At 47.7% G+C, this 24724-nt stretch overlaps 13 protein-coding genes; 8 read left to right on the forward strand and 5 right to left on the reverse strand.

Annotated features, from left to right (window-relative positions):
- Positions 1-4295: 4295 nt before the first annotated feature.
- On the forward strand, positions 4296-5315 carry GSTUM_00009035001 (uncharacterized protein; the record flags this gene model as incomplete). XM_002840444.2 has 5 exons in its annotated part: positions 4296-4445; positions 4561-4720; positions 4779-4919; positions 4990-5082; positions 5139-5315. 5 exons carry the CDS (start codon positions 4296-4298, stop codon positions 5165-5167), a joined length of 573 nt encoding a protein of 190 aa, XP_002840490.1. The 3' UTR covers positions 5168-5315.
- Positions 5316-5432: 117 nt separating this feature from the next.
- On the reverse strand, positions 5433-8322 carry GSTUM_00009036001 (uncharacterized protein). XM_002840445.2 has 6 exons: positions 7723-8322; positions 6964-7465; positions 6369-6911; positions 6058-6309; positions 5731-6005; positions 5433-5675 (listed from the first exon to the last, which is right to left on the reverse strand). The coding sequence occupies exons 2-6, from the start codon at positions 7455-7457 to the stop codon at positions 5554-5556; spliced, it is 1686 nt and encodes a 561-aa protein (XP_002840491.1). The 5' UTR covers positions 7458-7465; positions 7723-8322; the 3' UTR covers positions 5433-5553.
- Positions 8323-8841: 519 nt separating this feature from the next.
- Positions 8842-9953, reverse strand: GSTUM_00009037001 (uncharacterized protein; the record flags this gene model as incomplete). XM_002840446.2 has 1 exon in its annotated part: positions 8842-9953. One exon carries the CDS (start codon positions 9951-9953, stop codon positions 8910-8912), a length of 1044 nt encoding a protein of 347 aa, XP_002840492.1. The 3' UTR covers positions 8842-8909.
- Positions 9954-10126: 173 nt separating this feature from the next.
- GSTUM_00009038001 (uncharacterized protein) lies at positions 10127-11078 on the forward strand (the record flags this gene model as incomplete). XM_002840447.2 has 4 exons in its annotated part: positions 10127-10351; positions 10402-10676; positions 10729-10861; positions 10917-11078. Exons 1-4 carry the CDS (start codon positions 10187-10189, stop codon positions 11076-11078), a joined length of 735 nt encoding a protein of 244 aa, XP_002840493.1. The 5' UTR covers positions 10127-10186.
- Positions 11079-11236: 158 nt separating this feature from the next.
- Positions 11237-12050, reverse strand: GSTUM_00009039001 (putative mitochondrial 54S ribosomal protein MNP1). XM_002840448.2 has 2 exons: positions 11782-12050; positions 11237-11712 (listed from the first exon to the last, which is right to left on the reverse strand). The coding sequence occupies exons 1-2, from the start codon at positions 11980-11982 to the stop codon at positions 11386-11388; spliced, it is 528 nt and encodes a 175-aa protein (XP_002840494.1). The 5' UTR covers positions 11983-12050; the 3' UTR covers positions 11237-11385.
- Positions 12051-12239: 189 nt separating this feature from the next.
- On the forward strand, positions 12240-13091 carry GSTUM_00009040001 (uncharacterized protein). XM_002840449.2 has 5 exons: positions 12240-12385; positions 12446-12470; positions 12526-12672; positions 12740-12829; positions 12892-13091. Exons 1-5 carry the CDS (start codon positions 12309-12311, stop codon positions 12931-12933), a joined length of 381 nt encoding a protein of 126 aa, XP_002840495.1. The 5' UTR covers positions 12240-12308; the 3' UTR covers positions 12934-13091.
- Positions 13092-13111: 20 nt separating this feature from the next.
- GSTUM_00009041001 (mitochondrial 54S ribosomal protein YmL38/YmL34) lies at positions 13112-13638 on the reverse strand (the record flags this gene model as incomplete). Its single annotated transcript, XM_002840450.1, has 3 exons — positions 13112-13182; positions 13246-13470; positions 13557-13638. 3 exons carry the CDS (start codon positions 13636-13638, stop codon positions 13112-13114), a joined length of 378 nt encoding a protein of 125 aa, XP_002840496.1.
- A 247-nt stretch (positions 13639-13885) lies between these two features.
- Positions 13886-16215, forward strand: GSTUM_00009043001 (uncharacterized protein). XM_002840451.2 has 4 exons: positions 13886-14086; positions 14181-15013; positions 15063-15398; positions 15450-16215. Exons 2-4 carry the CDS (start codon positions 14256-14258, stop codon positions 15982-15984), a joined length of 1629 nt encoding a protein of 542 aa, XP_002840497.1. The 5' UTR covers positions 13886-14086; positions 14181-14255; the 3' UTR covers positions 15985-16215.
- Positions 16216-16521: 306 nt separating this feature from the next.
- Positions 16522-17352, forward strand: GSTUM_00009044001 (uncharacterized protein; the record flags this gene model as incomplete). XM_002840452.2 has 3 exons in its annotated part: positions 16522-16664; positions 16729-17222; positions 17283-17352. Exons 1-3 carry the CDS (start codon positions 16554-16556, stop codon positions 17350-17352), a joined length of 675 nt encoding a protein of 224 aa, XP_002840498.1. The 5' UTR covers positions 16522-16553.
- Positions 17353-17411: 59 nt separating this feature from the next.
- On the reverse strand, positions 17412-18145 carry GSTUM_00009045001 (uncharacterized protein; the record flags this gene model as incomplete). XM_002840453.2 has 2 exons in its annotated part: positions 17412-17799; positions 17854-18145. 2 exons carry the CDS (start codon positions 18143-18145, stop codon positions 17702-17704), a joined length of 390 nt encoding a protein of 129 aa, XP_002840499.1. The 3' UTR covers positions 17412-17701.
- A 414-nt stretch (positions 18146-18559) lies between these two features.
- GSTUM_00009046001 (uncharacterized protein) lies at positions 18560-20780 on the forward strand (the record flags this gene model as incomplete). The annotated part of the gene is made up of 6 exons (XM_002840454.1): positions 18560-18752; positions 18783-18803; positions 18859-19064; positions 19129-20197; positions 20250-20683; positions 20721-20780. 6 exons carry the CDS (start codon positions 18560-18562, stop codon positions 20778-20780), a joined length of 1983 nt encoding a protein of 660 aa, XP_002840500.1.
- Positions 20781-20830: 50 nt separating this feature from the next.
- GSTUM_00009047001 (uncharacterized protein) lies at positions 20831-22409 on the forward strand (the record flags this gene model as incomplete). The annotated part of the gene is made up of 6 exons (XM_002840455.1): positions 20831-21065; positions 21132-21150; positions 21238-21337; positions 21395-22180; positions 22223-22290; positions 22349-22409. 6 exons carry the CDS (start codon positions 20831-20833, stop codon positions 22407-22409), a joined length of 1269 nt encoding a protein of 422 aa, XP_002840501.1.
- Positions 22410-22820: 411 nt separating this feature from the next.
- On the forward strand, positions 22821-24120 carry GSTUM_00009048001 (uncharacterized protein; the record flags this gene model as incomplete). XM_002840456.2 has 3 exons in its annotated part: positions 22821-22924; positions 22980-23985; positions 24051-24120. The coding sequence occupies exons 1-3, from the start codon at positions 22897-22899 to the stop codon at positions 24118-24120; spliced, it is 1104 nt and encodes a 367-aa protein (XP_002840502.1). The 5' UTR covers positions 22821-22896.
- Positions 24121-24724: the final 604 nt, after the last annotated feature.

A 24724-nucleotide genomic window follows, 5' to 3' on the forward strand; every position in this document is an offset into this window, starting at 1 on the left:
TAGCGAGATTATGTGCGAAACTCATAAACCAATCATAACGCAATAACCAAGTCATATGACTCGACTGAGTCATATGCACGAAACCCATGACATCATAATGAGGTCATGTGCGAAACATAAATCATATGTGCAAGGCTTACCCGTAAGGCACACTCGTAAGACATACTCATCAGGCGCACGTCCCATGACTCATACTTGAGCCATGTGCGAAAGCATCACAAATCCCACACATAACTAATCATATAACCCGAATAGGTCATATGCGTGAAACAATAACATACCTGTGACTTATAACTATGTGTCACGTGAAAACCCCTTTCCTCGCTAAGCCACATTCGTGACACTACGACATGTTCTGAAACCCAGTTGCAACACTCCGTGAAGTTCGTTGGCTTCTTTATTAGTGCTTTTTTGGAGTTCTAGACTCTTCTGGTAGATGTAAATGTATTGGTCTCTAGTAGAGATCCTTTACCATTTAATACCATCTCTTTGTGCGAAATCGTCCTGTTATTTACAGCCCATGCCAAAGGTCTTATGTCTTTGGAGCCAAGTAACTCTCTGAGTAGTTGACAGAATCACTTTGTTCTACTTCCCAGACCTAGTCGAAGGTCTCCTCTCATATATCCTGCGAACAGGATCCAGTCGGACGGACGGCGGTGACATATACGGTGTTATTCTAATACCTTCAATTCTGTGGTAATATAGTCACAGGACGCAACTGAGATTGATATATATGATGACGCACGGGCCCCGTAAGGGAGCCGGAGGGGGGTGTTGGAGACCAGAGATTCCAATTCCAAGTGGGGTTACCCTACTTAGGGTGGTTCCTAGGTATCGGATTCTGGTATTCCTAACAGATATAGCTGTAGATAAGACAGATCATTTTGTCAATAGCAAAGACAATTGGAGCCAACTCAGTTCAACTTAAGAACTAGGCCATAAGTTTAAAGACTCTGCTAATCAGGGTATTACTATTGGGGATAGCACGCTTCCTAAGAAGAAATATCATAATTACCCAAGAGGGTGTGATGGTTTTCAGGGTCCACAGGTGTTCGCACCTTGGAAGAAAACTCAACATCACGAATTACGATTGAAGAAGTACATAGTTGTATGATAAATAGATGTAGTCCACGAACACGCAGACGTGGAATATAAATATTGAAGTGCCTCCCAAGCCTTAGACATCATCAAGCAATGGAGAAGAGACCTTAACAATATAATATTGTTTTTACAATTCTACCCTACTTTACCTATTTTACTTCGCTCCTTGTAGTCATAAACGAAACGATCAAAGTCCGAGCCTTCCTAGACTATCTCCTTCTACAGAAACGAATCTCGATTAGCCTAGACAACTTTGAAGTCTATCAAGTTGTCTCCGCCTAACATAAGGGGGTTCACAGTTCTGACTCCGCTGGTATACCTTGGTAGATAGGTGGGGGTGTAAACTCCCGTAGTTTAGATAGCATAATCTCCGGATTGTAAGGAAGGAGACCAGTTTTGCGGAAAGCGGAGATGATTGTAGTGCTCTTAAAGGCTTGGTCTCGAATTGAGCTGATAGCAGATAAGAATTCAAGCTTGTTGAAATCAAAACATCCTGTTCTTATAGCCTGCTCTACCGCCTTGGTATGATAGTGCTTGAGTGGTTGAAAAACAACTACATCTAAAGGTTACAGTAGATGAGTTGTATGAGGGGGAACACAAAAGGGAATAATCTTTTTTTCATCCCAGTAGTCAATCAACTCCTTCATGCAGTGCGATCCATAGCCATCAAGTCAAAGAAGCCTGTAAGCTCCAACCTGGCTCATGGTGGAAAAGTGATCAAAGTGGTACAACCACTTGAAGGAGAGATAGTCGTTCAAGTATCCGGTATCAGAATCACCAAGGAGGAAGTCCCCATCAAAATCTGTCTTTGTGTACCAGTTATCCTGGTATATTATACTAGGGAGAATCAATATTGGAGGTAGAATACTACCATCCCTACTAACCACCTCATAGGAAGTGACTAGTTCCCGATTGCTGGAACAGGCAAGATACGATTGCCAGTCAGGATCTAAGGTGATGATCCACTAATCCTTCCTGATTCTAATCCAGAAACCCGTCTCATTGAAGTTGTAGGTATCAGAGGACATAATCCCACATTCATCATAAATTTTTTTATACCGGCTAAACCAGTCCAAAAGATCCTCCAAGTGGTGAGTTTTTTTCCGGTCATAATCAAGCGACTTTTGCTTCCGAATATGGAACTCGGGATGTCGTTCTAGGAAAAGTGGAGCTCATGTTGGGCCGACAGTTGGGAAAGGGGCTCTCAGGTGAGGCAGGGCTGTATCTCTGTTTGAGGATCACATTGGCGCATCCAGTCACCATAGGAAGTCGAGCGGAGGTTCCAATACTATCTAGGCGTTTTAGATATAGGCAGACGGCCAATTCCTCCACTTCAGAAAGTCTTTTATTAGTCGAGGAATACTGAAACTTGGATTGACGTCCCCCCACTCATGCACGCAAACGACCTTCTGACACACTAAACTCACGGGCAATTGTGGCAATATTGGGCTTTTCGATTTCGAAAACCTTGGAGCAGGCAGCGCTGATCCTTGCATCAGTATCTGCATAGTTCTCAGATATTTTGGGTATGTGATCGTGGAGTTCTATGGGGCGAAAGGAGTTGGTTTTATCAAATCTTCCGTTGAGCTGTTAGGCACGCCGTAGACGTGCTGCGAGATTTTGGAACTGTGCGCAGTTACATAATCGGCAGGAACCTTGGCACGGTTACGGGTTGCGGTTGTTGTGTTATGGGAGTTTGAAGACACTAGATTATCACTGTAGGAACACTAATTGAGCCAAGTGCTACGCAGTAGGAGTTTGTCTTCCATAGTAAGGTTTGGCGCTTTTTTCTTTTTCATGTGAGCTTTCTACTGTATTGTGAGAGCATTGAGGTTGATTTTTCGGATGTTTGTTTAGCCGGTTTGTATTTATGGCGAGCCGAGGTTGGATCCGCCCTGGCGTGGCAGGGCCGATTTTTCTGCATGCCAAGAAAAAGAGAGATTAAGCTACCCTACTCGTACTCGTACTGTCAGAGCAATTGTGCAGCATGACAGTCTACTACGAGTACCAAATTATAAATTTATGCCCAACCAGAGCTCCTTTGAAATTAGCTAACACTATACGAAATCGCCACCATAGCACCTCCTCCATTTGAAATCCCCAACCTTATCCATAGTCAATTCCTTCGCTCAAAGATCGACTTGTACGAAGCAAACAATTAGCACCACGTATGGACCCCCGAGGGAACGGGGACCACCTGTCATCTGAAGCATAACAGTTGCTGAATTATAAAATGTCACGGGTCCCCCGCAAATTTACCTACGGCAGAGGAAGAGTCCACAGCACCGGAAAACAAGCAAAAAGAGGGACTTTCTAAAAACACCCCCGCAAACTCCCATGAACAGCCCCCAGTTATGGAGAGCGTCCTATACCAGTGCTCGAGTGCACCGGTATCTCTGTCCTCAAACGGGTGATATGGCTAGCCTCCAACCGCAAAGACCACTATCATACCGTCGGAAGTTACAGCTTGCCAAAGTGCCAGTGATCCTTGGTGGGATCGTTTTAAAGGTTAAAATCTGTTGGTAGCCCGTAGACGGCCGGCACGGTATCCTTATCATGAATCTTAAAAAAATTCTGGTATTGCGCCCCTGGAGTCCCGATATATCTCGACGATGGATGATGGGGTCAGTAATTGGGTGGTGGTATAATAGTTGCGGGTGCAATCACCGAAACCTAGAAGTATCCCTAACTACGATACCTGCGAGGAGGACAAAAACATCATCCATTGCTCCTGAAGAGGAAAATTCCACCATTTTCTTCTCCCTTAACAAGACCAGTTGCTTGTGGAGGTTTTGTGGCCCTTGGTTAAAAGGTTCAGTCTAGTAGTACGAGTACTGTACGATACCGCAGTGGGGTAAGTTAGATAAGTGATAAGCAGTGCAAATGTTCTGTCGACTGTCTGCCGGATTTGGGTAGAACGAGAAAAAGTGGACAAAATGAGGAAACAATAATATGGTGAATCATAATAACGACATTATCGTGATTATTATTATTTATTATAATGGATAGTGAAGGGGGACAAAGGGAAATGCTCAGGATTACAGGTGCCCCAAGCGATCACACTCTCGAGTCTCATCAGTGGTATTAAAGCGTGGGATCGAGGTGAAGAGGCTAAGAGCTCGGAAGGGTTAAGTTACTGTAGTCGCACCACTCACCTTGGCAACCTCTCTGTTGTACAAAACAAACAAACACCCATGTCCAAAAAAGTCCTCGAAAACAACCTCCTTACTAGCAGAAGCTCAACTTCCCCCACCTCTGCTTTTCATCCCGTCCCGTCCTCACCTCCATCCCATCAACTTGCCCCTCCATCCTTTTTCTTCCTCCTTGAATACTACACTTTACCTGTATACAACGAACGAACTCAAAAATGGTGAGTAGAAAGCCTCTCTCCCTTTGTGGCTCGGGTTACGGCGGGGGGAAAGGAAGAAAAAAGCTAACATAATTAACCCCCTTACAAAGGCAACAACAAACTACAAGGAAGCCTTCGCTCTCTTCGACAAGCGCGGGAATGGGCGTATCCCGTTAAGCTCCCTGGGCGACCTTCTCAGGGCTTGTGGACAGAACCCCACGAATGCAGAGGTTGACGATCTCATCCACGGCTCTGCACCCAAAGGCGATCGTGAGCACCTCCCCCTTTCCTTCAAAAACTAGTAGCTAATATTTGGTTAAAAACGCAGTGGACTTTGAGTCGTTTTTGAAAATCCTGAACCGTCCGAATGGGTTCCGTGATCCAGGGGAGCCGGATGAGTTTGTTAGGGGGTTTCAAGTATTTGACAAAGACTGCACGGGTTACATTGGGGTTGGGGAGCTGCGATACGGTACGCTTTTTTTCTCCCCCGACACTCGCTCCGTGTATTGTGAGCTAGTTGCTAATTCAACGGTGGATAGTTCTTACCTCTCTTGGTGAGAAGCTCACCAATGAGGAAGTTGATGAGCTACTCAAGGGCATGAACGTTCATGGCGATCAGGTTAACTACACTGGTATACACCTCCCTCTAGATCAGGCTCGAGTGTGTTTGAGGCTAATATCTGAATAGATTTCGTCAAGATGATTCTCGCAAACTGATTTTATTTTGTTTTTAAACGATGAGCATGTCTGGATGAGGGGACAAGCGCTGCCGGAAACGGCACAAATATTCCCCTTTTGGTTTCGTTATATATCCTTCTACCCTGTCTTTTTATTACTGCTGCTACAATGGAGTTCTCTCGCGAAATGCCGGACCAATTGGTTAGCTTCAAATAAGCACTTGGGCGGGATTAAGTCGATCCATCACATTATCACTCGGGCTTTTTGTAGTTTTTCACATAGTCACCGTTTTCTGCGCCAGGAGTACCATGCAAAGGGGCCAACAGCCTATAGACGGCACGGAGGCCATGCGTGACCCTTGTATTATATATCACATCCCAAAAAAGTAGCGAAGTAGTAGAAACCAAAATCCGCCAAACTGCCAACTAGAGTTTGTACGTCACCTTGCTCGCACCGGACATCTTCTTGAACTTGTTGATAAGTGTATTCGTAGAAGCGTCGTGTCCAGATACGTCTCCGGGCTTCTCGAGCTCAGAGCCAATTTTCTCTATTCATATTGTCAATCACCATTTCTCACTTTCGCTAGGATGGAGAACTCTTACTGGCAAGTGACTTGCCCAATTCGACACCCCATTGGTCGAACGAGTTGATGTTCCAGATGGCACCTTCAGTGAAGGTGAGGTGCTCATAGTAGGCGATCAAGGCACCAAGAGCGCCGGGGGTGATCTTTTGGGCTAGTATGGCGGTGGTTGGGCGGTCGCCACGGAATACCTTGTGGTTCTTGAGCTTCTCAGGAGTACCCTCTGCAAGAACCTGTCCTTCATCCTTTCCGACCATGAGAGCCTCGGCCTGCGCAAAAAAGTTGGAGGCCAACATCCTTATTCTCAGGTTAGCTTGTGCTGGCCCCCGTAAAGAGGGTGCCTACTTACAATTGATGCTTGTTGTCTGGCGCGACAGGGTTGTGAGACTCTGCAGCCAGAATAAAGTCAGTAGGAATAAACTTTGTTCCTTGATGAAGGAGCTGGTAGAAAGAGTGCTGAGCGTTGGTAGCTGGCTCCCCGAACAAGATAGCACCAGTAGTGTAATTTACGATGCTACCGTCACGAGTAACAGACTTTCCATTCGACTCCATGGACAGCTGCTGGAGGTATGCAGGGAAGCGGTGAAGGTATTGGTCGAATCTGCCCCAAAGCGTTTAGTATTAGGTATATACAAGCGCCGCCCATGAGAGGAAACTTACGGAGAGACCAAGTGAGTTTGAGCATTGAAGAAATTGCTATACCAAACGCTCAAAAGACCTCCAAGAATGGGGATATTCTCTTCCAACGGCTTGCTCAGGAAGTGATTATCAATGGCGTGAGCACCAGCAAGGAACTCATGGAATCTATCATAACCAATGTAAAGAGCAACACTCAATCCAATCGCCGACCAAACAGAGTATCTTCCGCCAACCCACGACTCGAAACCGAACATGTTCTGGGCGTTAATTCCAAATTTGGTAACCTCCGCCTCGTTGGTAGAGAGAGCAACAAAATGTTTTGCGATGGCAGATCTATCCCCATCGATACCCTTCTGCTTCAAGAACCACTCTTTTGCTGTGTTTGCATTTGTACAAGTTTCAGCGGTGGTAAAGGTTTTAGAAGCAACCAGGAACAGTGTCGACTCCGCGTCGCAAGACTTGAGAGCTTCGGTGATGTGGGTACCATCAATATTTGACACAAAATGCAAGGTCAAGTCAGGGTGTCCGTAAGGTTTTAGAGTCTCCGTAACCATGACCGGCCCACTGCGTCATTGTTATCATTCAAGTTCGTCAAGAGTGGCAGGGAGAACCTTACAGATCGGAGCCACCAATCCCAATATTCACAATGCTCTTGATGCGCTGACCAGTATGCCCCTTCCACTCACCGCTGCGAACCTGCTCCGAGAACTCCTTCATATGTTCTATTACGGAGTTAACGTCCTCAACAACGCTCTTCCCATCGACTTCCATAGTCTTATTCGAAACATTGCGTAAAGCCATATGGTATACAGCTCTCTCTTCAGTAAAGTTGACCTTCTCACCCTTGAACATTCTGTCACGAAGCCCTTCGACATCAGCCTCCTTGGCTAGTTTGATCAGGAGCCCAAGGGTCTCTTCCGTGAGAAAGTTCTTGCTGAAGTCAAAGTAAATCTCGTTTCCGTCGGCATCATTAAGGAACGAACGAGAGAACTTCTCGGCCCTCTTGGGATCCTGAGCAAACAAATCCGACAAGTGCAATGTCTTGACAGTATGATAGTGATCCTGGAGAGTTTTCCAGGCAGGCAATTCTGAAGCAAGACTGAAAGGCATGGCTTGTTCTTGTTTCTTTACCGTCAACGGTATATTCCCACATGAAACCTCCAAGCTAAGAAAAGCAAGCAAAAAAAAAAATCTCTTCATCCGCACAGAAGGGCAATAAAAAGGTGATACCCCCATCGTACAAGATGGAACAGCAGCTGAGCGGGGAAGCAGAGCGGGGTGCATCTCGAACTTAAAAAAGAACATCCTATAATAAAAATAGGGAAACGAAATTGAAAGAAAAAATTACAGAAATTATAAAGGAATCACAACGTACCTTGATTTGTTAAAATAGAAACCTTCCCTACACAAAAGGATATAGCGATGATTCCGAACACCGATTGTCTTTCTCCGCTTAGAGAGAGCAACTGTTGTCGATGGTTAACGCAATGAACGATAGCAAAGTTAAGATGGAAAGGGCGGAAGCGGAAGTATATGTTGCGTTTGACCAAACATAAGAGCAACCAAACCAAGCATTTGGTGGGGCACCCATTGCCTGACGTATGCACGGATAAACAAAATGAGGGGCCACCCCTAACACAAGCATCACTGCGCGATTTTCAGTCAAGCACCGAAGATTCTCCAATGGTGAGCAACAATTTGCTAAATTCCCGACATGCCCTGCCCTGCAATGCAGCTGTAAGGAAGAAAGGGAAAAAAAGAAGAAGAGAAAGAAGAAAAAAAGAGGGCCCCCTGAGCCCCACCATTTTGTTGCATAGTCTACCTCTGGCTGGCTCTGGCTCCAGAATGTGGGGGATTCTGGAGAGTGGGGGGGGGGTTAAGCAATTTGGTAACGCCGGTACAATAGAAGCACGGCGCAGAACATAGAGCACCTTGAAGTCCGATAATGCCCGGGCCCCATGCAGGTGGGTTGTTCTCGTGGCTTCTATCGTATCGTACCAGTATGCTACTCGGGGATTGTTTTTGTTTGGTTTTCGTTGGGTTAGTGTTTCAACCGGCATGATCCATATTGCTTCATGGGTTATCAATCGGATATCTCATATAATCATATTTGACCCTCCTTTGCCGGGATTGTGTTGAAGGAAGCTTGGGTGGTCCTGGGCTTTTGACTGCGGTAAACGCAGCCGTAGATGACCACTAAGTTACCGGGTAAAACTAACGGCGGCTTGATGGATTTAGGGACGCTGGATAACCTTGCCCATAAATTTGCCGTTGTCTGCGTCACTTTGTTCGGTTGGTGTTAGAAATATGGCGCTGTCATAGGCGGGCCCCCGAGGAGATATCACTTAACAGGTCCAGCCATGGGATTAGAAACCTAGGGACACAGCATTGTATGGAACCATCTGTAGACTCAAATTAACGCTAGTTTTTCTAGTGGCGCCGTACTGTACATACCCAAGTTTACCAGCCAGCTAAATGCGCCCCAATAGTATGCAAAGAAACCCGCAGTGAAGAAATGAAAACAAAACCCAAGATTCCGACCATGAATATATATATATTTTGTTACTTCCGCCCTTTGTATTTAACCCAGAGTGAATCCACAGTCTGAAATACAGCTGTAATGCCCCTCTGTTCCTCCTCACTGAGGCCCCTCTTACCCCATCTCTGCTGGGCCTTATCTGGATGCCATCGAATTCTGTCAACCTTCAAAATGTCTAGGAGGCCATCTTCGCCTAGGCAGCCCCTGATATCCATATAGAACCGCTCCAGAGACACCTTCTCGATATCCTTCAACTTTCCAGATTCAACCGGCCACGGAATATCTCCATCCATCTTACCAGCCAAGATCTCTCTCCATTTCTCGAGGTATCCCTTCTGTTGTTTCTCAACCCGTGTTTTTTCCTTGAGCCTTCTTCGCGTTTTCTCTTCTCGGCGTCTGGAGCGCTCTCCCTCCTCCCACATCTTCTGCTCCTCCTCATCCCGCTGTTTTTTAGCCCTCCTCGCTTCTTCCCGTCTGTTTCTCTCCTCGATAATGTGCTCGTGCGTCTTCTCCCACATCTTGGATCGTACGTATTCTGCGTACTCCTCATCTGTCATCTTCTCCAGCTCCCCGCGGCCGTCAGGGCGGGGATAGACATTGATAGGCTGACCGTAGACCCCCTCCCAGAATGCAGCGCCTTCGTCGTCCGCCATAGCATCGAATAGTGATTCTCGGAACGCATCTTCTGCAGTAGCGAAGTTTGCCGAAGCTAAATTGGGTATGTAAGTGTCGTCATACTCGGCTGGATCGTCATCGGGTGGTTTATGATGAGAGCGTTTGCGACGGCTTGAGGAATGAGAATGCGAGTGCGATGAAGGGCTACGATGGTGATGCGAATCATTCTGGTGTTTCCTTTTAAACTTGAATTTAGACTTTCGAGGCCGGGGTAGGTCGTTCGCTTTTGACTCCGGAGCTCTACCCTCTTTCTCTGGCGGGGGTGAAGCTCTTGATCTCGATTTTGATTTTAGCGGAGAGGTGGGGGGCGCGCTTGTCCTTAGAGGAGCAGGATCTTGCGTAAGGCCATAGAGGACTCCTAGTCGATCGTTGTTGACCTCGAAGGGGCGCATCTTGAAGTTGGAGTTGGTTATGGTCACAAGGTGTGGGTTGGGGATCGTTTAAAGGGAGCCTCATTGTGTAAGCCAAGCCATCAGTCCCGCAGCAACTGAGCGTACCACGTGATGCGGCTCAACCCTCACATCGAATTGTGAGGCTCCCCAGGCTTTCTCTTGCATCCCTCCCCCTACAACCCACGGTACAAGTGCTGTTGACAACCTAGAATCTCACCCAATCCAATACCACGATGTCAGCAGCAGATGATCCCTTTACCTGTCGGCTTTCCTTCACAAGGCTTCTTTCCCGACTAAACGCCTCTGCTGGAGCTTCAAAGCAATGTGCTCAATTCGCCCTCCGAAACCGCGAACTGGATGAGGACCTGTTCAGCGTGATACTGGAGCAGCTCCAATCGGTACTTCGATCCTTCTGATCTGGAGAGAACCTGCTAACAGTAGAAACCAGGAAGAGATCACAATGAATACACGCGTCAACATGCTCTACTTTATAGAGGTCCTATGCGAACACTCTGTGAAAGCTGACTATAGCGGCTACACCAATATGATTCAACGGGATATTCTGCAAGTAGTCGATGCTGTTGTTCCGAGCGATCCTGAGGGAGCGGCAAATGTTGGTACAGTTAGGAAAGTTATGCAGAACCTACGGAGCAAGGGGTTTGTGAATGAAAGGTCTATGGAGGAAGTTACTGCTCTCTTAAAAGAGAAGGAGAGGGAGCACAGGTAATTCTTGAGATTCTAGTCAGGATTGGGGCTATATACTGACGACTATTAGAGAATCCATTGCCTCCCCAGAAGAGAGTGTCTACGATGACGACGACGAGGAGCCCGGTAACGAAGGTAGAAATCCCAAACGCAAGTTTGACGATTCGATTATACAACAGCGGATGGAAGAAGATAGAGAACGGGTAGATACCGTTAATTTAAGAAAATGGGCTGCCTCTTGTACTAACTGTGGCATAGCATAAACGGCTCAGGGAAAACATCTGGGCCATTCCGTTTCCGGGAGATGGCCTTCCGAATCCCGAATTTGAAAAGTCGTGGGATCAAGTTAGCGACCTTAACGAGGATGACTATGAGATTATGAGAGAAGAGAATCAGATACTGGCAGCATCAATTGTATGACCTTGTGGGTATTTAGGTACAGGTTCATAAGGGGCTGGCGTTCCGGGATTTCGTACTATTCAGAAGGGTATTTACATAACTACTAACTAGCATAGTGGCAAAATACCCCCGATGTCCATAACATTGCAACTCTGTAAAATAATTTATACAAAAATAAGAAAAAGGGATTGTAAAGATGAATTTTCGGAGAAACCATGAATCTTATCCCGTGATTCATCGGAATATACACACTCCGCCAAATAATGGTTTCCGTAAAATATGCATTGGGGGTTAAATATCTCCCACTCTAAAAGCTCCCCAATATCCCTTACTCTAAAGCAGCCACAGCCCCCAGGTCCTTCAAAGTCTTCTGTATCTTCTCCGCCTCCTCCTTGACGAGGCCTTCCTTCAGCATCTTCGGTATGCTCTCTACAAACTTCTTTGAATCCACCAGAGACAGTCCCAGCAAACTCTTAACCTCCTTGATGATCTTCGGCTTGGAACCGGCTTCGAAAGATACGAGCATGACGTTGAACATTGTCTTCTCCTGTACCGGTTCGGCCGCGGCTTCTTCTTCTGCGGCAGCAGTGGGTGCAGCGATTGCCGGGCCTGCGCTGAATGATTGCAGTGCAACGTCGGGGATGTTCAAGCGGGACTGATATAACAACATTATCCATTAATGCAAAGGTCAGAACGAATGAAAATTCAGGAGGGGCGAACGAACCTTCAAGAGAGAAACCAAATCCGCCGTCTCCATGAGGGTCAAGCCAGAGATTTGGTCAACGATTCCGGAAATCTTAGGATCTGCAGTCGCAGCAGTGGTATTCCATCGTCGGGCGGGAGCGTAAACTACCAGTTGGGAAAGTCTCAGGCTGGAGGGGGAAGAACGTGCTATTCTGACACAACATCTTGACGCGAGGGCCATTTGTGTTTTTCGGAGGTATGTGATTTCGCCAAACTGAAATTGGGGATGGTGGGAGGGGTGGATTGTTTGGCGGGGTTGATTGGGGGGATTTTCGATGTTGAAACGATATTTTTTGTTATCCGAATGAGATTTGAGAGTTTGTGATGAGTCAGCGGGATGGATGGATGATTGCTGTGCCACAGAGTTTTACTTTGGTGGTTTCTTTATCTTACCTCCAATACTTGAGGAAACCGCTTGAACTTCCTTTCATTCAAACACACACCTTCAACAGTCAACACTCCACGCTCAAATTTTAGACTTCAGCGAAATTTTCATTTCTTTCTATCATGTCTGACGCTGGCACTCCTGCGCCTACTACTAGCGGCCGCCGTGAGAAGGTCGCCTTCCGTTTCTGTCGTGAATGGTATGAGTGTTCAAACGTTTGATGGACATGAAACCCTTTTTATTAACTTGATCGTAATAGCTCCAACATGCTGTACCCTCATGAGGTCTGTTTCGTCTGCCGTAATGGCCGAGGCGAAGATATTTATAGACCACTTTTAGGACCGCATCAATAACACTCTCATGTACCGCTGCCGCACCTGTCAAGCTACAGAGAGCGCGTCGAACAACTGTGTCTTTAGAAATACTCTAGGGGGGTCTACGGGTGAGACTGCTGGCGTGACTACGGATGTTGGATCTGATCCTACTGTATGTCTTCCAGGGGACCTGCTGGGATGTAGCAAGGAGCGGGAGTGAGTTACTGATGAGTGAGTAGTTGCCGAGGTCTATGAAGCCATGCCCAAAGTGTGGGGAGAACGAGTGCGTCTTCTTCCAGAGTCAGCAGAGAACTGAGGATACCAAGATGGTAGGGCTACAGTTTCCTCGTTGGACGGCAAATGAAACGGATTTTCGACTAACGCCTCGCAGAGATTGTTCCATGTTTGCTGCTCTTGCGGTACTATCCATTAAATACCCTTTGCCGTGTCGTGCAATGGCGTGGCGGCAGGTCCGTTTTTCCCTTAACCCTTCAAGGTTCGGCGTATGACGGGGGAATAATTTGATAGAAGTTCTTTGCATTTGTACTCTATTCATACTTTAATGCAGATAAAAGTCCAACTTGGTATGCACAGGTTTTACTTTGGCAAATTTATACATAGGCCGGGGCAAGGGATAAAATCTTTGACCACTTCTTTCTCTTGAGTTCGCGCCCAACGACACCTAAATCCATAATCAGCCATCCTCTCCCGTTTTGTATGTGGTTTTGGAGATTTGTGGGCCCACCACTCAATCTGGTCCCTAGTGGATCGCCACTCTTGTTGATAAGTACGCAGGCGTTATCGTCAAATCGAATATAACTCCCATCAGCCCTTCGATATTCCTTCTTTGTCCGAACAACTACTGCATGAGAGATATCTCCCCGTCGAACTTTCACGGCGGCCTGAGCAGCGGCGGAAAGATCGTGGCCCAGGGATCGTTGTTTCTGGATGACGACTACTATTTTATCGCCTATTCCACAGCCTTATCAGCCACGTATTATGCAAAGGGCTGTAGTAGAACACCGCTGGCGGCGATGGCGGTAAAATTGTACATACCAACAGTAGCGGGCCTTTTCTTCCCGAGCACTCGAACACATTCTACCAGCGCAGCACCGGAATTGTCGATACAGTTCAGCATCGACTACCGTAGAGACATAAAAACACATCAGCCGAACATTTGGATAGGTAGCGCGAAGTTAGAAGGCGTAAACAAACCTTTAATTGAATCATCGTTGTTGGAAGGTCGTGTTTTGAGGGAAAGGTGAGATGTGAAACTTTCCTAGAGGTGGTTAGTCGTTTCTGGCTTCCGGACCCTAACCCAACCGGTCTGGAGTGGGGGGAAGAACTCCGAAGAGTCTCTTGCTCCCCCCACGCAAAAGTTAAAGGAATTTACAGTGTAGGAGAGACCCTGAGTAAAACTACAGGGAGCAAAGTTTCTTGATTTTTCTCCATAAGTATCATACCTCTCACATCTTACGTCTCACATCTGCATCCACCGCTCCATACTCTCCACTCCTCGTGCGACAATTTTAAGCGCCACAATGGTTGGCGTAGTTGGTTCTTCGATTCCGGAGGACACAGAACATGTATGAAATGACTCTTACAATCTTAATTTACTTCCCTCGATAAGTACGAACGACTAACGTTTGACGACAAAAATTTTTTTAAAAAAAATAACAGGCGGTGAGCGTTTCACTACCAACATGGAAATCCATCGTCGGATACGAAGAAGGAGCAGAATGGGTAATCAGCAAGATGAAAACCGGCTATCCACGCTTCTTCATTCACAAGTCCATACAAAAGCTCGCGAGCACAATACTCTCCAGCTTCGGCCAACCCGGGGAGGAAGCAATGCTCTTCCCGACTCCCAGTGTCGCTGCGAGATGTCGCCAGTTCATCAAGGCCACCTCTCGGACTACCCCTGTGCCGAGTACCAGGGTTGTCGAGTTCGTTAGCAAAATCGGGAAGAGAAACGGTGGGGACGGGAGACTGATCCGGTCCGACCTTTGTGCGGTCATGTACCCTGCTAGCGAAGCTAAGGTCGCGAAGCAGTTTTGGCAGCATACGGGAGACGGGGTGTCTTCTCGTAGGGCAGAGTTCTGCCAGAGGGAGTTCGACGAAGGCTTGCTGGTTGAGAAGAGCACTATCTCTACCGAGAGCCATCCACGCATGAGTAAGGGACCGAAGAGGTATTCCCATAGGGGTATGCAGTTTAAGCCGTCTGCTAAGGAAGAGGAGGGGCTGAATATGTTTGTCGAAGAGAGGTTTGGTAGGAACTTGGATCTGGAGTTTGTGGATAGTGCCAAGCTCGCTATTCGAAGAAGGATTGCGCAGTCTCTCGAAATTAACATGGGGCTTAGGGATGCTTTAGGATCGTCGAAGGATGATGGAGGAATGATAGAGGGGTTTGCTGAGAATGCTGTTTACTTACATCCTACTGGGATGAGTGCAATCTTCAATACCCATAGATTGTTAATGGCTATTTTGGGACCCAATAAGAGTGTTTGCTATGGGTATACTCTGACTCTCCCCTCTGAGAGCTTTACTGACCTCATGCCCAAGATTTCCGTATATCGATACCCTCAAGATCCTGGAGAAGTTCGGCCCTGGATGCCACTTCTACGGTCACGGTTCATCAGAAGAGCTTGGTGATCTGGAACAGAAGCTCGAATCTGGGGAACGAATCCTGGCATTGTTTTGCGAATTCCCTTCGAATCCTCTACTCAAGGCACCCGACTTACAGCGTATCAAGGCACTCGCGGATAAATACGATTTTGCTATCGTTATCGATGAGACTGTTGGAAACTTTCTCAATGTTCATGTCTTGCCATACGCCGATGTTGTTGTTAGTAGTCTCACCAAGATTTTTAGTGGTGATAGCAATGTCATGGGCGGAAGGTACAATCTCCCTGACCTCCCCCATCATAAACCGTCCTGACGGGATTATAGCTCGGTATTAAACCCTAAAGGCCGCTATTACAAGAGGTTGAGGGAAGCCCTAACTACAGACTATGAAGATAATCATTGGTGTGAAGATGCCCTCTTCCTTGAGCGTAACAGCAGAGACTTTGTCTCCCGTATTGAGCGAATCAACAGAAATGCCGAAGCCGTTGCTGACCTCCTCAAGTCCCATCCAAGAATAAAGCAAGTTTATTATCCAAAATACTCTCCGACAAAGCCCTTTTATGATAACTGCCGCTGCCCTGGCGCAGGGTACGGCGGTCTTTTGAGCGTTACGTTTTATACCGCCCAGGATGCAATTGAATCTTTTGATGCCCTTGAGATTTGCAAGGGGCCTAGCCTTGGAACTAATTTTACCCTTGCGTCCCCCTACACGTTGTTGGCGCATTACGGCGAGCTAGATTGGGCGGCTGGATATGGCGTAGAAGACAACCTGGTGAGGGTAAGCGTTGGACTCGAAGAGACTGGGGAATTGTTAGAAAAGTTCAGGAGGGCACTCGAAGCACTACCATCTGGTGAATGATGGTCAAGAATAGGGCTGCGCGGAGGTATTTAACTGAGGATAGGGACGCGGGTTGCGGGTGCAATTTTTAGCAAGAATTTCGAGTGATGTTCTATGATGTATTGAGGGGCGCCAAGAGATCATGGGAGGAGGGCTGTGGATATTTCTCTATTTCTTTCTTTTAAGGATAGATTTACCTTTTAGGTGTTATGACAGATGTATCTTTCCGACAGAATACTATGGATATCAATATCTGCGTGATCATTATGACATGGCATTACATACGGGTATGCAAGTAAGCATGCAGCGTTTAGGATTCAACCACTCCAAGCCTGGAATTCCATAAGATGCCTTAGGAATTTAGGTTTTAGGGGATGATCATCATGCACACACGATAAGGTTTGATATCAAGTGGCTAGAAGACAGGCATGATACTGTATCATATGCAAAACATAATTTATGCAGTGGGCCAGCGCAGCTACCCGGCCTTCTGAAACACTCTTGACTTATCAGGTCCCGCGACGTCATTGGGTTAAGTCAAGTTATATACCAGTCCCAAGTTCAACCGTTCCGCTCATTCATTCGACCCGATGTCATTCCTACAGAGAGCCGGCACGAGACCACTCGTGAGATCCTTCCAATGCCATCGAAAACCACAATTCATACGTCCCCTCTCGACATTAGAGAATAATCCACACATAGTATCCCCCTCTTCCCATTCCTTCTCCCTATAGTGGCCAACACAGAAACTAAAAAAACAAGCAGTACATCTCCCCGGGCCCACAAGGCACACACATCCTAACCCTCCTCCCAACCACGCCCCCAAATCCGCGCCTATCGCTGGGAACAACCGGGGTCCTCCCGCCAACTCCAAACAGCTTCCACACAAATCCGCATTTCCTCACCCTCCTCCATGAAACTCTGCGCACCCACGCTCACAATTGTCCCGAGGTACAAGCCTCCGCCGCAACGTACGCATCTCCGGGCGGCTCAAGTATATTTGCCGCGCGCAGGACGCACGGAACGGCGGTGAGTAAAGGTGGGAGTGGAGCTGGCGGGGCGAATTTACAGGGCGGAGTGGGAGGTGGTGGCGTGGGTGGGTGGGCGCATGTTTACGACTTGAGGAATCCACCACCGTTCGGGAGGGTTGGTGATCCGGGAGATATTATCGGCAGTGTGGGGGTTGATGGGAATGGAAGGGTGGTGGAAGGGAGGTATGAGGCGTGTACGGCTTATAGGGTTGTTGCTAATGAGGGGATGTGAGTGTTTCATTTCCGGGGAGGAGGGGAGGGAAGGAGGCTAATTTTGATGGAGGGCAGACTGGGATTGAGTGGTTATTTAAGGGGGAAATTAGTGGAGAGGTTGGAGGAAGAGGAGAGGAAGGGCTAGACTCTTTTCCCAAGTGCAGTAAATCATGATAACTCACATGGTTAGGTTAAGTGGGTATGTGCATATAATACTTCGGTAAGCATTTTAACTTAGTTCATCGACCCTCTCCTGCTTCTTCTTCATGCTGGGGGTATATAATAAGAAGCGACTGAAGAAGATACACTTTGAGAAGAAAGAGAGAAAGGCCTCACAAACCACTAACCAGTGAAAGGATGACAAAAAAATTAGAAATAATTCCACAGCCGTTACTCCATAGTACTATAATTTGTATTTCCCAAGAACTTTACCCCCAGAAAACATGTGTCTCGTGGACAAACACAATAACAAAATGTTCCGACCCCTCGCTTCTCTACAATGGTGATGAAACCCTCACCAACCACACAATATTAGGCGCGGCCTCTGCGGCGACTTCAACTGGATACTTCCAAGTCATAAACTTCGACCACGCTATCCTACATGTTAGCTCCCACCTCAGCCATCAGGTGGATGTCCTAAACATACCAATATAAGCACACTTCCTCCCAACCCACTTCCCAACAAACGGTACAAGCACCATACTCAGCAGCAACTCCAACTGCTGCAAACTTTCCTGCCACTCAGCCTCCGCATCACCCTCATCGTCGTCATAGTCGGAACCGCTGTCGTGGCTGGAGAAGGAGGGGGAGGACGGGGTGGTAACGTCGATCATGGAAGACCCGATCATGGAGGCTGCCGGGGAGTATTCGGAGCCGGAGGATGGGGTCATGATGATGGAGCCAGAGTCAGAATCAGAGGTGAAGGAGTATTCGGACATGGCTTTTGATTGTGGTTCGTGATGGGCGGCTGCAGGGTTGCTGGCGTTGTACAGGTAGTCTATAAGAGCTTGCTTGGGTTGGCTGTGGTGGTGGGGGGTTGGATCTTGAATGATGGAAAACCTAACCCTAGCACGTGCGGTTGTCTTACCGTGGCTTTGTTAGAGCGAACCGGGTAACCCACTGTTGTTGTTGGGTGGAGGGGTACAGCACGGTACCGCATTGGGAAAAAAAAAATTTATCTTTGAGTGAGTGGGAACTTCCGTATTGAATTATATATATACATCGTTGTATGAGGGAGAGAAGGCAGAAAAAAAAGAAAAAAAATACAACACACGCAGTTTCCTCCCCCTTTCTCAGAAATAAGACAAATTCTTAGTCCAAAGGAAAGAAAAGAAGGAATAAAAGGAGGAACAATGGTGACAACCGTCAAGCCGAATACCTCCTTCGATACACTCAGACGGGAAGACCTATTCCGCAATCCACCAAAAGACAAATCTGCCTTTCCGGCATTACTGGGTGCCGTGAAGCCGCATATCGAGTCTTTCAATGCGATCACTGCCGAGGGTGGCTTGCTGGACCTCGCGCGGCAAGATATAGGTGTGAAATGTGTGTTTGATGGAAAGGGTGATGGGAAAGTGTTGGGGAATAAGCTTTCTCGTGAGCCGTTCTTGTATATCTGTGGGTGGGAGGAGGAATGCTAATTGTGTTTTAGTAAGAATTGACAAGATTTACGTTGGAAAACCAAAGATTAGCGAGAGGGATAAGACTACGCTGAGGAGAGAGATTTTACCTGCAGAGTGTAGGGAGAGACATATCACCTACCGAGGGAAACTCTCGGTGAAACTGGGATTGAGGATTAATGATGGCCCGTGGGTATCGCAGGATCGGGAGGTGGGGAATATTCCAATTATGGTGCGGGTGTGTATCTATCGCCTCTCCTCTCTTCACTACTCTACCATTTGGCACAACTAATAGGGCATAGTCAAACCGATGCCACCTAGAAAACCTCGCCCCACACGACCTCGTCGAACGAAAAGAAGAGTCGGAAGAACTAGGCGGGTACTTCATCGTCAACGGCATCGAGAAGTTAATCCGTCTGCTCATCGTACAGCGCCGGAACCATCCAATGGCTATCATTCGACCTTCCTTCACCGGCAGGGGAAAGTCTTACACAAATATGGGAATTCAAATCCGTTGTGTGCGGCCGGACCAGAGTTCGCAGACTAATGTCCTTCATTACCTCAATGACGGAAATGTCACGTTTCGCTTCTCGTGGCGGAAGAATGAGTACCTTGTCCCAGTCATCATGATCATGAAGGCTCTTGTCGAGACCAACGATCGGGAGATCTTCGATGGGTTGCTGACGACGAAGGATATGGAGAATACGTTTTTGACGGATCGGGTGGAGTTGTTACTTAGGACGTTCAAGGGGTATCAGCTGCTCACCCAGAAGGAGAACTTGCAGCACTTGGGTGAGAAGTTTAGGATTGTGATGGGGGTGTCGCCGGATCTGAGTGATGTAGAGGTTGGGAGGGAGTTCTTGAAAAAAATTGCTTTGGTACATCTTGAGGATCCTAGGGATAAATACCGGTTGCTGCTGTTCATGGCTCGGAAGCTGTATGCCTTAGCGGAGGGGACGTGTCAGGCGGATAATCCTGATGCCATTCAACATCAGGAAGTTCTCCTCGGAGGGTTCCTCTATGGCATGATTATTAAAGAGCGCGCAGAGGAGTATTTGGAATCGATTGTGAGAGAGGTACAGAGAGAGGTCCAAAGAGGTAACGTGCTGGATTTCAATAATAAGGAGCATCGAACAAGGATGTTCCAGCGGACGAGTGAGAATATAGGAAAAAGTCTGGAGTATTTTATCTCCACCGGAAATTTATCTTCTCCTAGTGGTCTAGATTTACAGCAGGTTTCGGGATTCACCATTGTGGCGGAAAAGATCAATTTTTATCGTTTCATTTCGCATTTCAGGATGGTGCATAGAGGTAGCTTCTTTGCGCAGTTGAAAACCACCACTGTTCGAAAGTTGCTGCCTGAAAGTTGGGGTGAGCTGATACCCGTGCCTCTGTATTTCACGAGTTGCTGAGAAGAGCCTAGGATTCTTATGCCCGGTGCATACGCCCGACGGAAGTCCTTGTGGATTGCTCAACCATCTCGCGCATAAATGCCAAGTCATAACTGCTCCTTCGGATGTTTCTTCTATTCGCAAGACTCTTGTTTCGCTAGGGGTTACATCACCAGCCACTTCACCTCTTCCTCACTCTGCGACACTGTGTGTTCAGCTAGATGGGTGTATTGTAGGTTGGTGTTCACCAAAGCTCGCGAATGTAGTCGCGGATACTCTGCGATTCTGGAAGGTTGAGGGGAGCCACGGCGTACCACTTGACTTGGAAATCGGATATGTTCCTATATCTCGGTGCGGTCAATACCCCGGTATCTACCTTTTCTCACAGCAGGCGCGAATGATCCGGCCAGTCAAGTATCTACCTCTGGATAAGGAGGACCTGGTCGGCCCATTCGAACAGCCGTATGTATCAATTGCTGTAACTCCGCCAGAAATCTCCCCAGGAGAGTCAACACATGTTGAATTCGATCCCACAAATATTTTATCCATCGTTGCGAACATGACACCATTCTCCGACTTTAACCAATCTCCACGTAACATGTACCAGTGCCAGATGGGTAAGCAAGCAATGGGCACACCTGGGACAGCCTTGCGCTATAGGAGTGACAATAAGATATACCGGCTACAGACTGGACAGACACCGATTGTGAGATCTCCATTGTATAGTGAATACGGCCTTGATAATTTCCCTAATGGGATGAATGCTGTTGTTGCAGTCATTTCCTATACTGGGTACGATATGGACGACGCTATGATTCTAAACAAGTCGGCCCATGAAAGAGGCTTCGGTCACGGGACAATATACAAAACAGAAAGGCTTGGGTGGACTGAAGAAAGGCGATCTCGTGCGAAAGAAACAAAATTTATTTTTGGGTTCGCTAATCCTGATGAAATCATTGCCAATATTGACGAACTGCATGAGATGGATGAGAGCACTGAGGAAGCAAAATTATTCAAAAGAAAGGCCTACCAGAGGATCGGTATCCGCCAGGATTGGCTGAGAATAGTGGATATGGACGGTCTCCCGACAATCGGCCAACTAGTCAGAGACGGCGACGCAGTCGCAGTCTACCACGCCATTCCAAAAGAAGGTGACAGGACAAGACCCGAGAACAAGGTATTCATCTACAGGGGTAGCGAAGATGCATACATCGACGAAGTCCGCCTTCTAGGCTCTGAAGGCGGCGACAGTAAACCGATGCAAGAAATATCCATCAAATACCGAATCCCTCGGCCTCCCAACATTGGCGATAAGTTCTCCTCTCGACACGGACAGAAGGGGGTCTGCTCGCAAAAATGGCCGTCGATCGACATGCCCTTCACAGAGTCAGGTATGCAGCCGGACATTATCATCAACCCGCACGCTTTCCCGTCACGCATGACAATAGGCATGTTTGTCGAGTCGCTAGCTGGGAAATCCGGGGCCTTGCATGGGATCGCGCAGGATTCTACGCCGTTCAGGTTCGATGAGGAGAATACAGCTGCTGATTACTTTGGCCATCAGTTGAAGGTTGCCGGGTATAACTACCACGGGAACGAACCGATGTACTCCGGAATTACGGGGGAGGAGTTGCACGCTGATATCTACATTGGCGTCGTATACTACCAGCGCCTGCGCCACATGGTCAACGACAAGTACCAAGTTCGAACAACCGGTAAGATCTCTGAGCTCACACATCAGCCTATAAAAGGTAGGAAGAAGGGAGGAGGTATCCGTGTTGGTGAAATGGAACGCGATTCGTTATTAGCCCATGGAGGCGCCTTCTTGCTCCAGGATCGGTTGTTCAATTGTTCAGATTATACACAGACTTGGGTTTGCCGGGCTTGTGGTAGTTTCCTGTCCACGATGCCAAGCGTGCGTGGGAGCAGTTTTGGGAGCATGGTTCGATGTAGGCGGTGTGCTGTGCCAGCTACCGGACTAGAAGAGGAAGGGATGATCTGGGAGGATGGATTGGGTGGGAGATTTGTGGGTGGGAAAGATACGACTGTTGTAGCGGTGCCCTATGTTCTGAAGTATGTCTTTTTCACCTTGAGTATCACAATTATGAACCTAGCGCTAATTTCTATGCAGATATTTGGACGTGGAGCTGTCAGCAATGGGTATTGCAATGAAATTCAATATTAGCCCTTAATTCGGGATAGACAGGGGAAGGTGGGAAGAAAAGGGTCTTAAAAGAGAGCTTTTGTATATAGGGTTTGGCAGCTGGCGTTTGTTGTAGTATCATTACGTTGTGTGGTGTATTGATATCATTGCATGGAAATACTGAATTGCATGTTATCATATTATTTATAATATATGTTGAGTTTTTAAATAATAGAGTGATGTCAAGTTATTGGATAAGAGATGCGCATCCCACCCGGCTGCATTAAGCCATTCTTGGCCGACACCCTGTCAAAGACAAATGTCGTGATCGCAGTTTTTTCCATTGATTGCTCTTTATAAAATCTATGGCAATAGGGGTTGCTATCACATGATACCGTAGACTACTCGTAACTACAGCATCCGAGTCTCGCACTAGCAAACCTACAGCGAAACCCGCCCGCACTGCCCCACCTGAATATCTCCACCACGAAACACCAACCAAAAAACCACCAACATTAAACTCCAATCCTTTCGAAATGTCCAAAGTCTACGTAGCAGTTATCGGTAATCCCCATACCCCAGTTTAAATTTGCAATTGACCGACGAACCCTCCTTGCAGGCGCCGGCGGCGTTGGCAAATCTTTCATAAGTCAACTAAACGCCTACGCCCTCCGCAGCAAGAAGTACACGATAAGCACAATTCTCATCTCACGCTCTTCGAAAGCTCTCCTGTCGAAAGACTACTCGGGACTAAACCTGACCACCTGGGAGTCTGACATCTCCAGCAGCAGCGGCGTCAAACCCCCCAGCTTCCCAGACGAAACCCTCAAGTTCCTAACCTCCGCTCCGGGCCCAATGATTCTCGTTGACAACACTTCCTCGGAAACGATCGCTGAGGAGTACCCGCGCTTCCTGTCTTCGGGGGTGCACCTCGTCACGCCGAACAAGAAGGGCTTTTCCAGCTCGCTAGCCCTATTCAAGGCGATCTACGCCGCGAGCGAGGCTCAGAATGGTGGATACGTATTCCACGAAGCGACGGTGGGAGCGGGGCTTCCGGTGCTGAGCACGCTGAAGGACTTGATCGATACGGGGGACGAGATAGTCAAGATCGAGGGTGTATTCTCGGGGACAATGAGTTACCTGTTCAACTCCTTCGCTCCACTATCGCCTTCTGGTGCTGAAAAGTCGTTCTCGGCTTGCGTCGCCGAAGCGAGAGAACTCGGGTACACAGAACCGGATCCGAGAGACGACCTCAACGGCCTGGACGTCGCGCGAAAGTTAACGATCCTGGCCCGTCTCTCGGGGCTGCTGGTCACGGAGCCAACGTCCTTCCCCATCCAGTCGCTCATCCCGAAACCTCTAGAGTCCGCCGCCAGCGCAGAGGAGTTCCTGGCCGGGTTGGCTGGCTTTGACGGCGAAATGCACAAGGTCAAGACTACGGCGGAGAGCGAGGGTGCGGTGGTCAGGTATGTTGGCAGCCTGGATGTCGGGAAGGGTGAGGTTAGTGTTGGCTTGAGGAATTTTGATAGGGGCAGCACGGTTGCGGGATTGAAGGGGAGTGATAATATTATCAGCTTTTATACTAGAAGGTATGGGGAGAGGGCGATGATTGTTCAGGGGGCTGGGTGAGTTCTTCTCCTTTTTTTTCGATGGGAGACGGTGGCTAATAAGCGTTTTTGCCTATGGGCAGGGCCGGTGCGGATGTTACGGCTATGGGCGTGCTTAGTGACCTTATCAAGGTTCTGGAGAGATTGAAGTAGGTATCATACCGGGCCCCGGCGCTACACCATCGACTCCCAATTGGCGAGGATGGGGGGAGCTGCCTTAGGATCGAAATGACAAGGGGAAAAAAAGAAAAGCTCCTTGTTATATAATATCATATCATACACGTATATGTGATACCTATTCCAGCCCTTTCCCCAGTTTATCTAAAGAGCAACAGACCTGTAAAATACTATAATACCCACCACCACACACGCAAAACTCCCAGACCTACACGAAATAATGCCAATCTACCATCCCATCAACCAACCTCCAGCACCTCAACCAATCTACGAACTCAATCAACAGTACTAAATCTGCATAAGAAAACCTCTCTCTAAACCTCCATTCAGTAAACAAGTTCACGCGCTCCACTTGTGATCCGACCTCGCTCCCATCCACACATTGTAGATAGCGCTCACCACACGAACGAATAAATGGGTCAAGGAAAGGCAGGAGGGGAATAGGTTGGTCGAGGCAGGACAGACGAGTGATATATAGTGATTGTGATAATTTTTCTTTGTAGAGAAGTATCGTATCTACTCGCGGGTGTTTCGTGATGAACTTCTGGGCGGTGGGAGTGGAGTGCTTGGTATATGATCA

This window comes from Tuber melanosporum (assembly GCF_000151645.1).
Source record: "Tuber melanosporum whole genome shotgun sequence assembly, scaffold_52, strain Mel28".
In the NCBI taxonomy this organism is placed as follows: domain Eukaryota; kingdom Fungi; phylum Ascomycota; class Pezizomycetes; order Pezizales; family Tuberaceae; genus Tuber; species Tuber melanosporum.

What these genes read in the sequence shown, in the direction of transcription:
- GSTUM_00009036001 (XM_002840445.2), bottom strand. Translation starts at nt 7,457, where the DNA reads ATGCCTTTCAGTCTTGCTTCAGAATTGCCTGCCTGGAAAACTCTCCAG. An exon ending in CAAACTCACTTGGTCTCTCC is followed by an intron (nt 6,310 to 6,368) that starts GTAAGTTTCCTC and finishes GCTTTGGGGCAG; the next exon opens with ATTCGACCAATACCTTCACC. An exon ending in ATTGGGCAAGTCACTTGCCA is followed by an intron (nt 5,676 to 5,730) that starts GTAAGAGTTCTC and finishes CAATATGAATAG; the next exon opens with AGAAAATTGGCTCTGAGCTC.
- GSTUM_00009039001 (XM_002840448.2), bottom strand. Translation starts at nt 11,982, where the DNA reads ATGGCCCTCGCGTCAAGATGTTGTGTCAGAATAGCACGTTCTTCCCCC. An exon ending in ATTTGGTTTCTCTCTTGAAG is followed by an intron (nt 11,713 to 11,781) that starts GTTCGTTCGCCC and finishes TTGTTATATCAG; the next exon opens with TCCCGCTTGAACATCCCCGA.
- GSTUM_00009040001 (XM_002840449.2), top strand. Translation starts at nt 12,309, where the DNA reads ATGTCTGACGCTGGCACTCCTGCGCCTACTACTAGCGGCCGCCGTGAG. An exon ending in TTCCGTTTCTGTCGTGAATG is followed by an intron (nt 12,386 to 12,445) that starts GTATGAGTGTTC and finishes TGATCGTAATAG; the next exon opens with CTCCAACATGCTGTACCCTC. An exon ending in GAACTGAGGATACCAAGATG is followed by an intron (nt 12,830 to 12,891) that starts GTAGGGCTACAG and finishes AACGCCTCGCAG; the next exon opens with AGATTGTTCCATGTTTGCTG.
- GSTUM_00009043001 (XM_002840451.2), top strand. Translation starts at nt 14,256, where the DNA reads ATGAAAACCGGCTATCCACGCTTCTTCATTCACAAGTCCATACAAAAG. An exon ending in AATAAGAGTGTTTGCTATGG is followed by an intron (nt 15,014 to 15,062) that starts GTATACTCTGAC and finishes CTCATGCCCAAG; the next exon opens with ATTTCCGTATATCGATACCC. An exon ending in AGCAATGTCATGGGCGGAAG is followed by an intron (nt 15,399 to 15,449) that starts GTACAATCTCCC and finishes ACGGGATTATAG; the next exon opens with CTCGGTATTAAACCCTAAAG.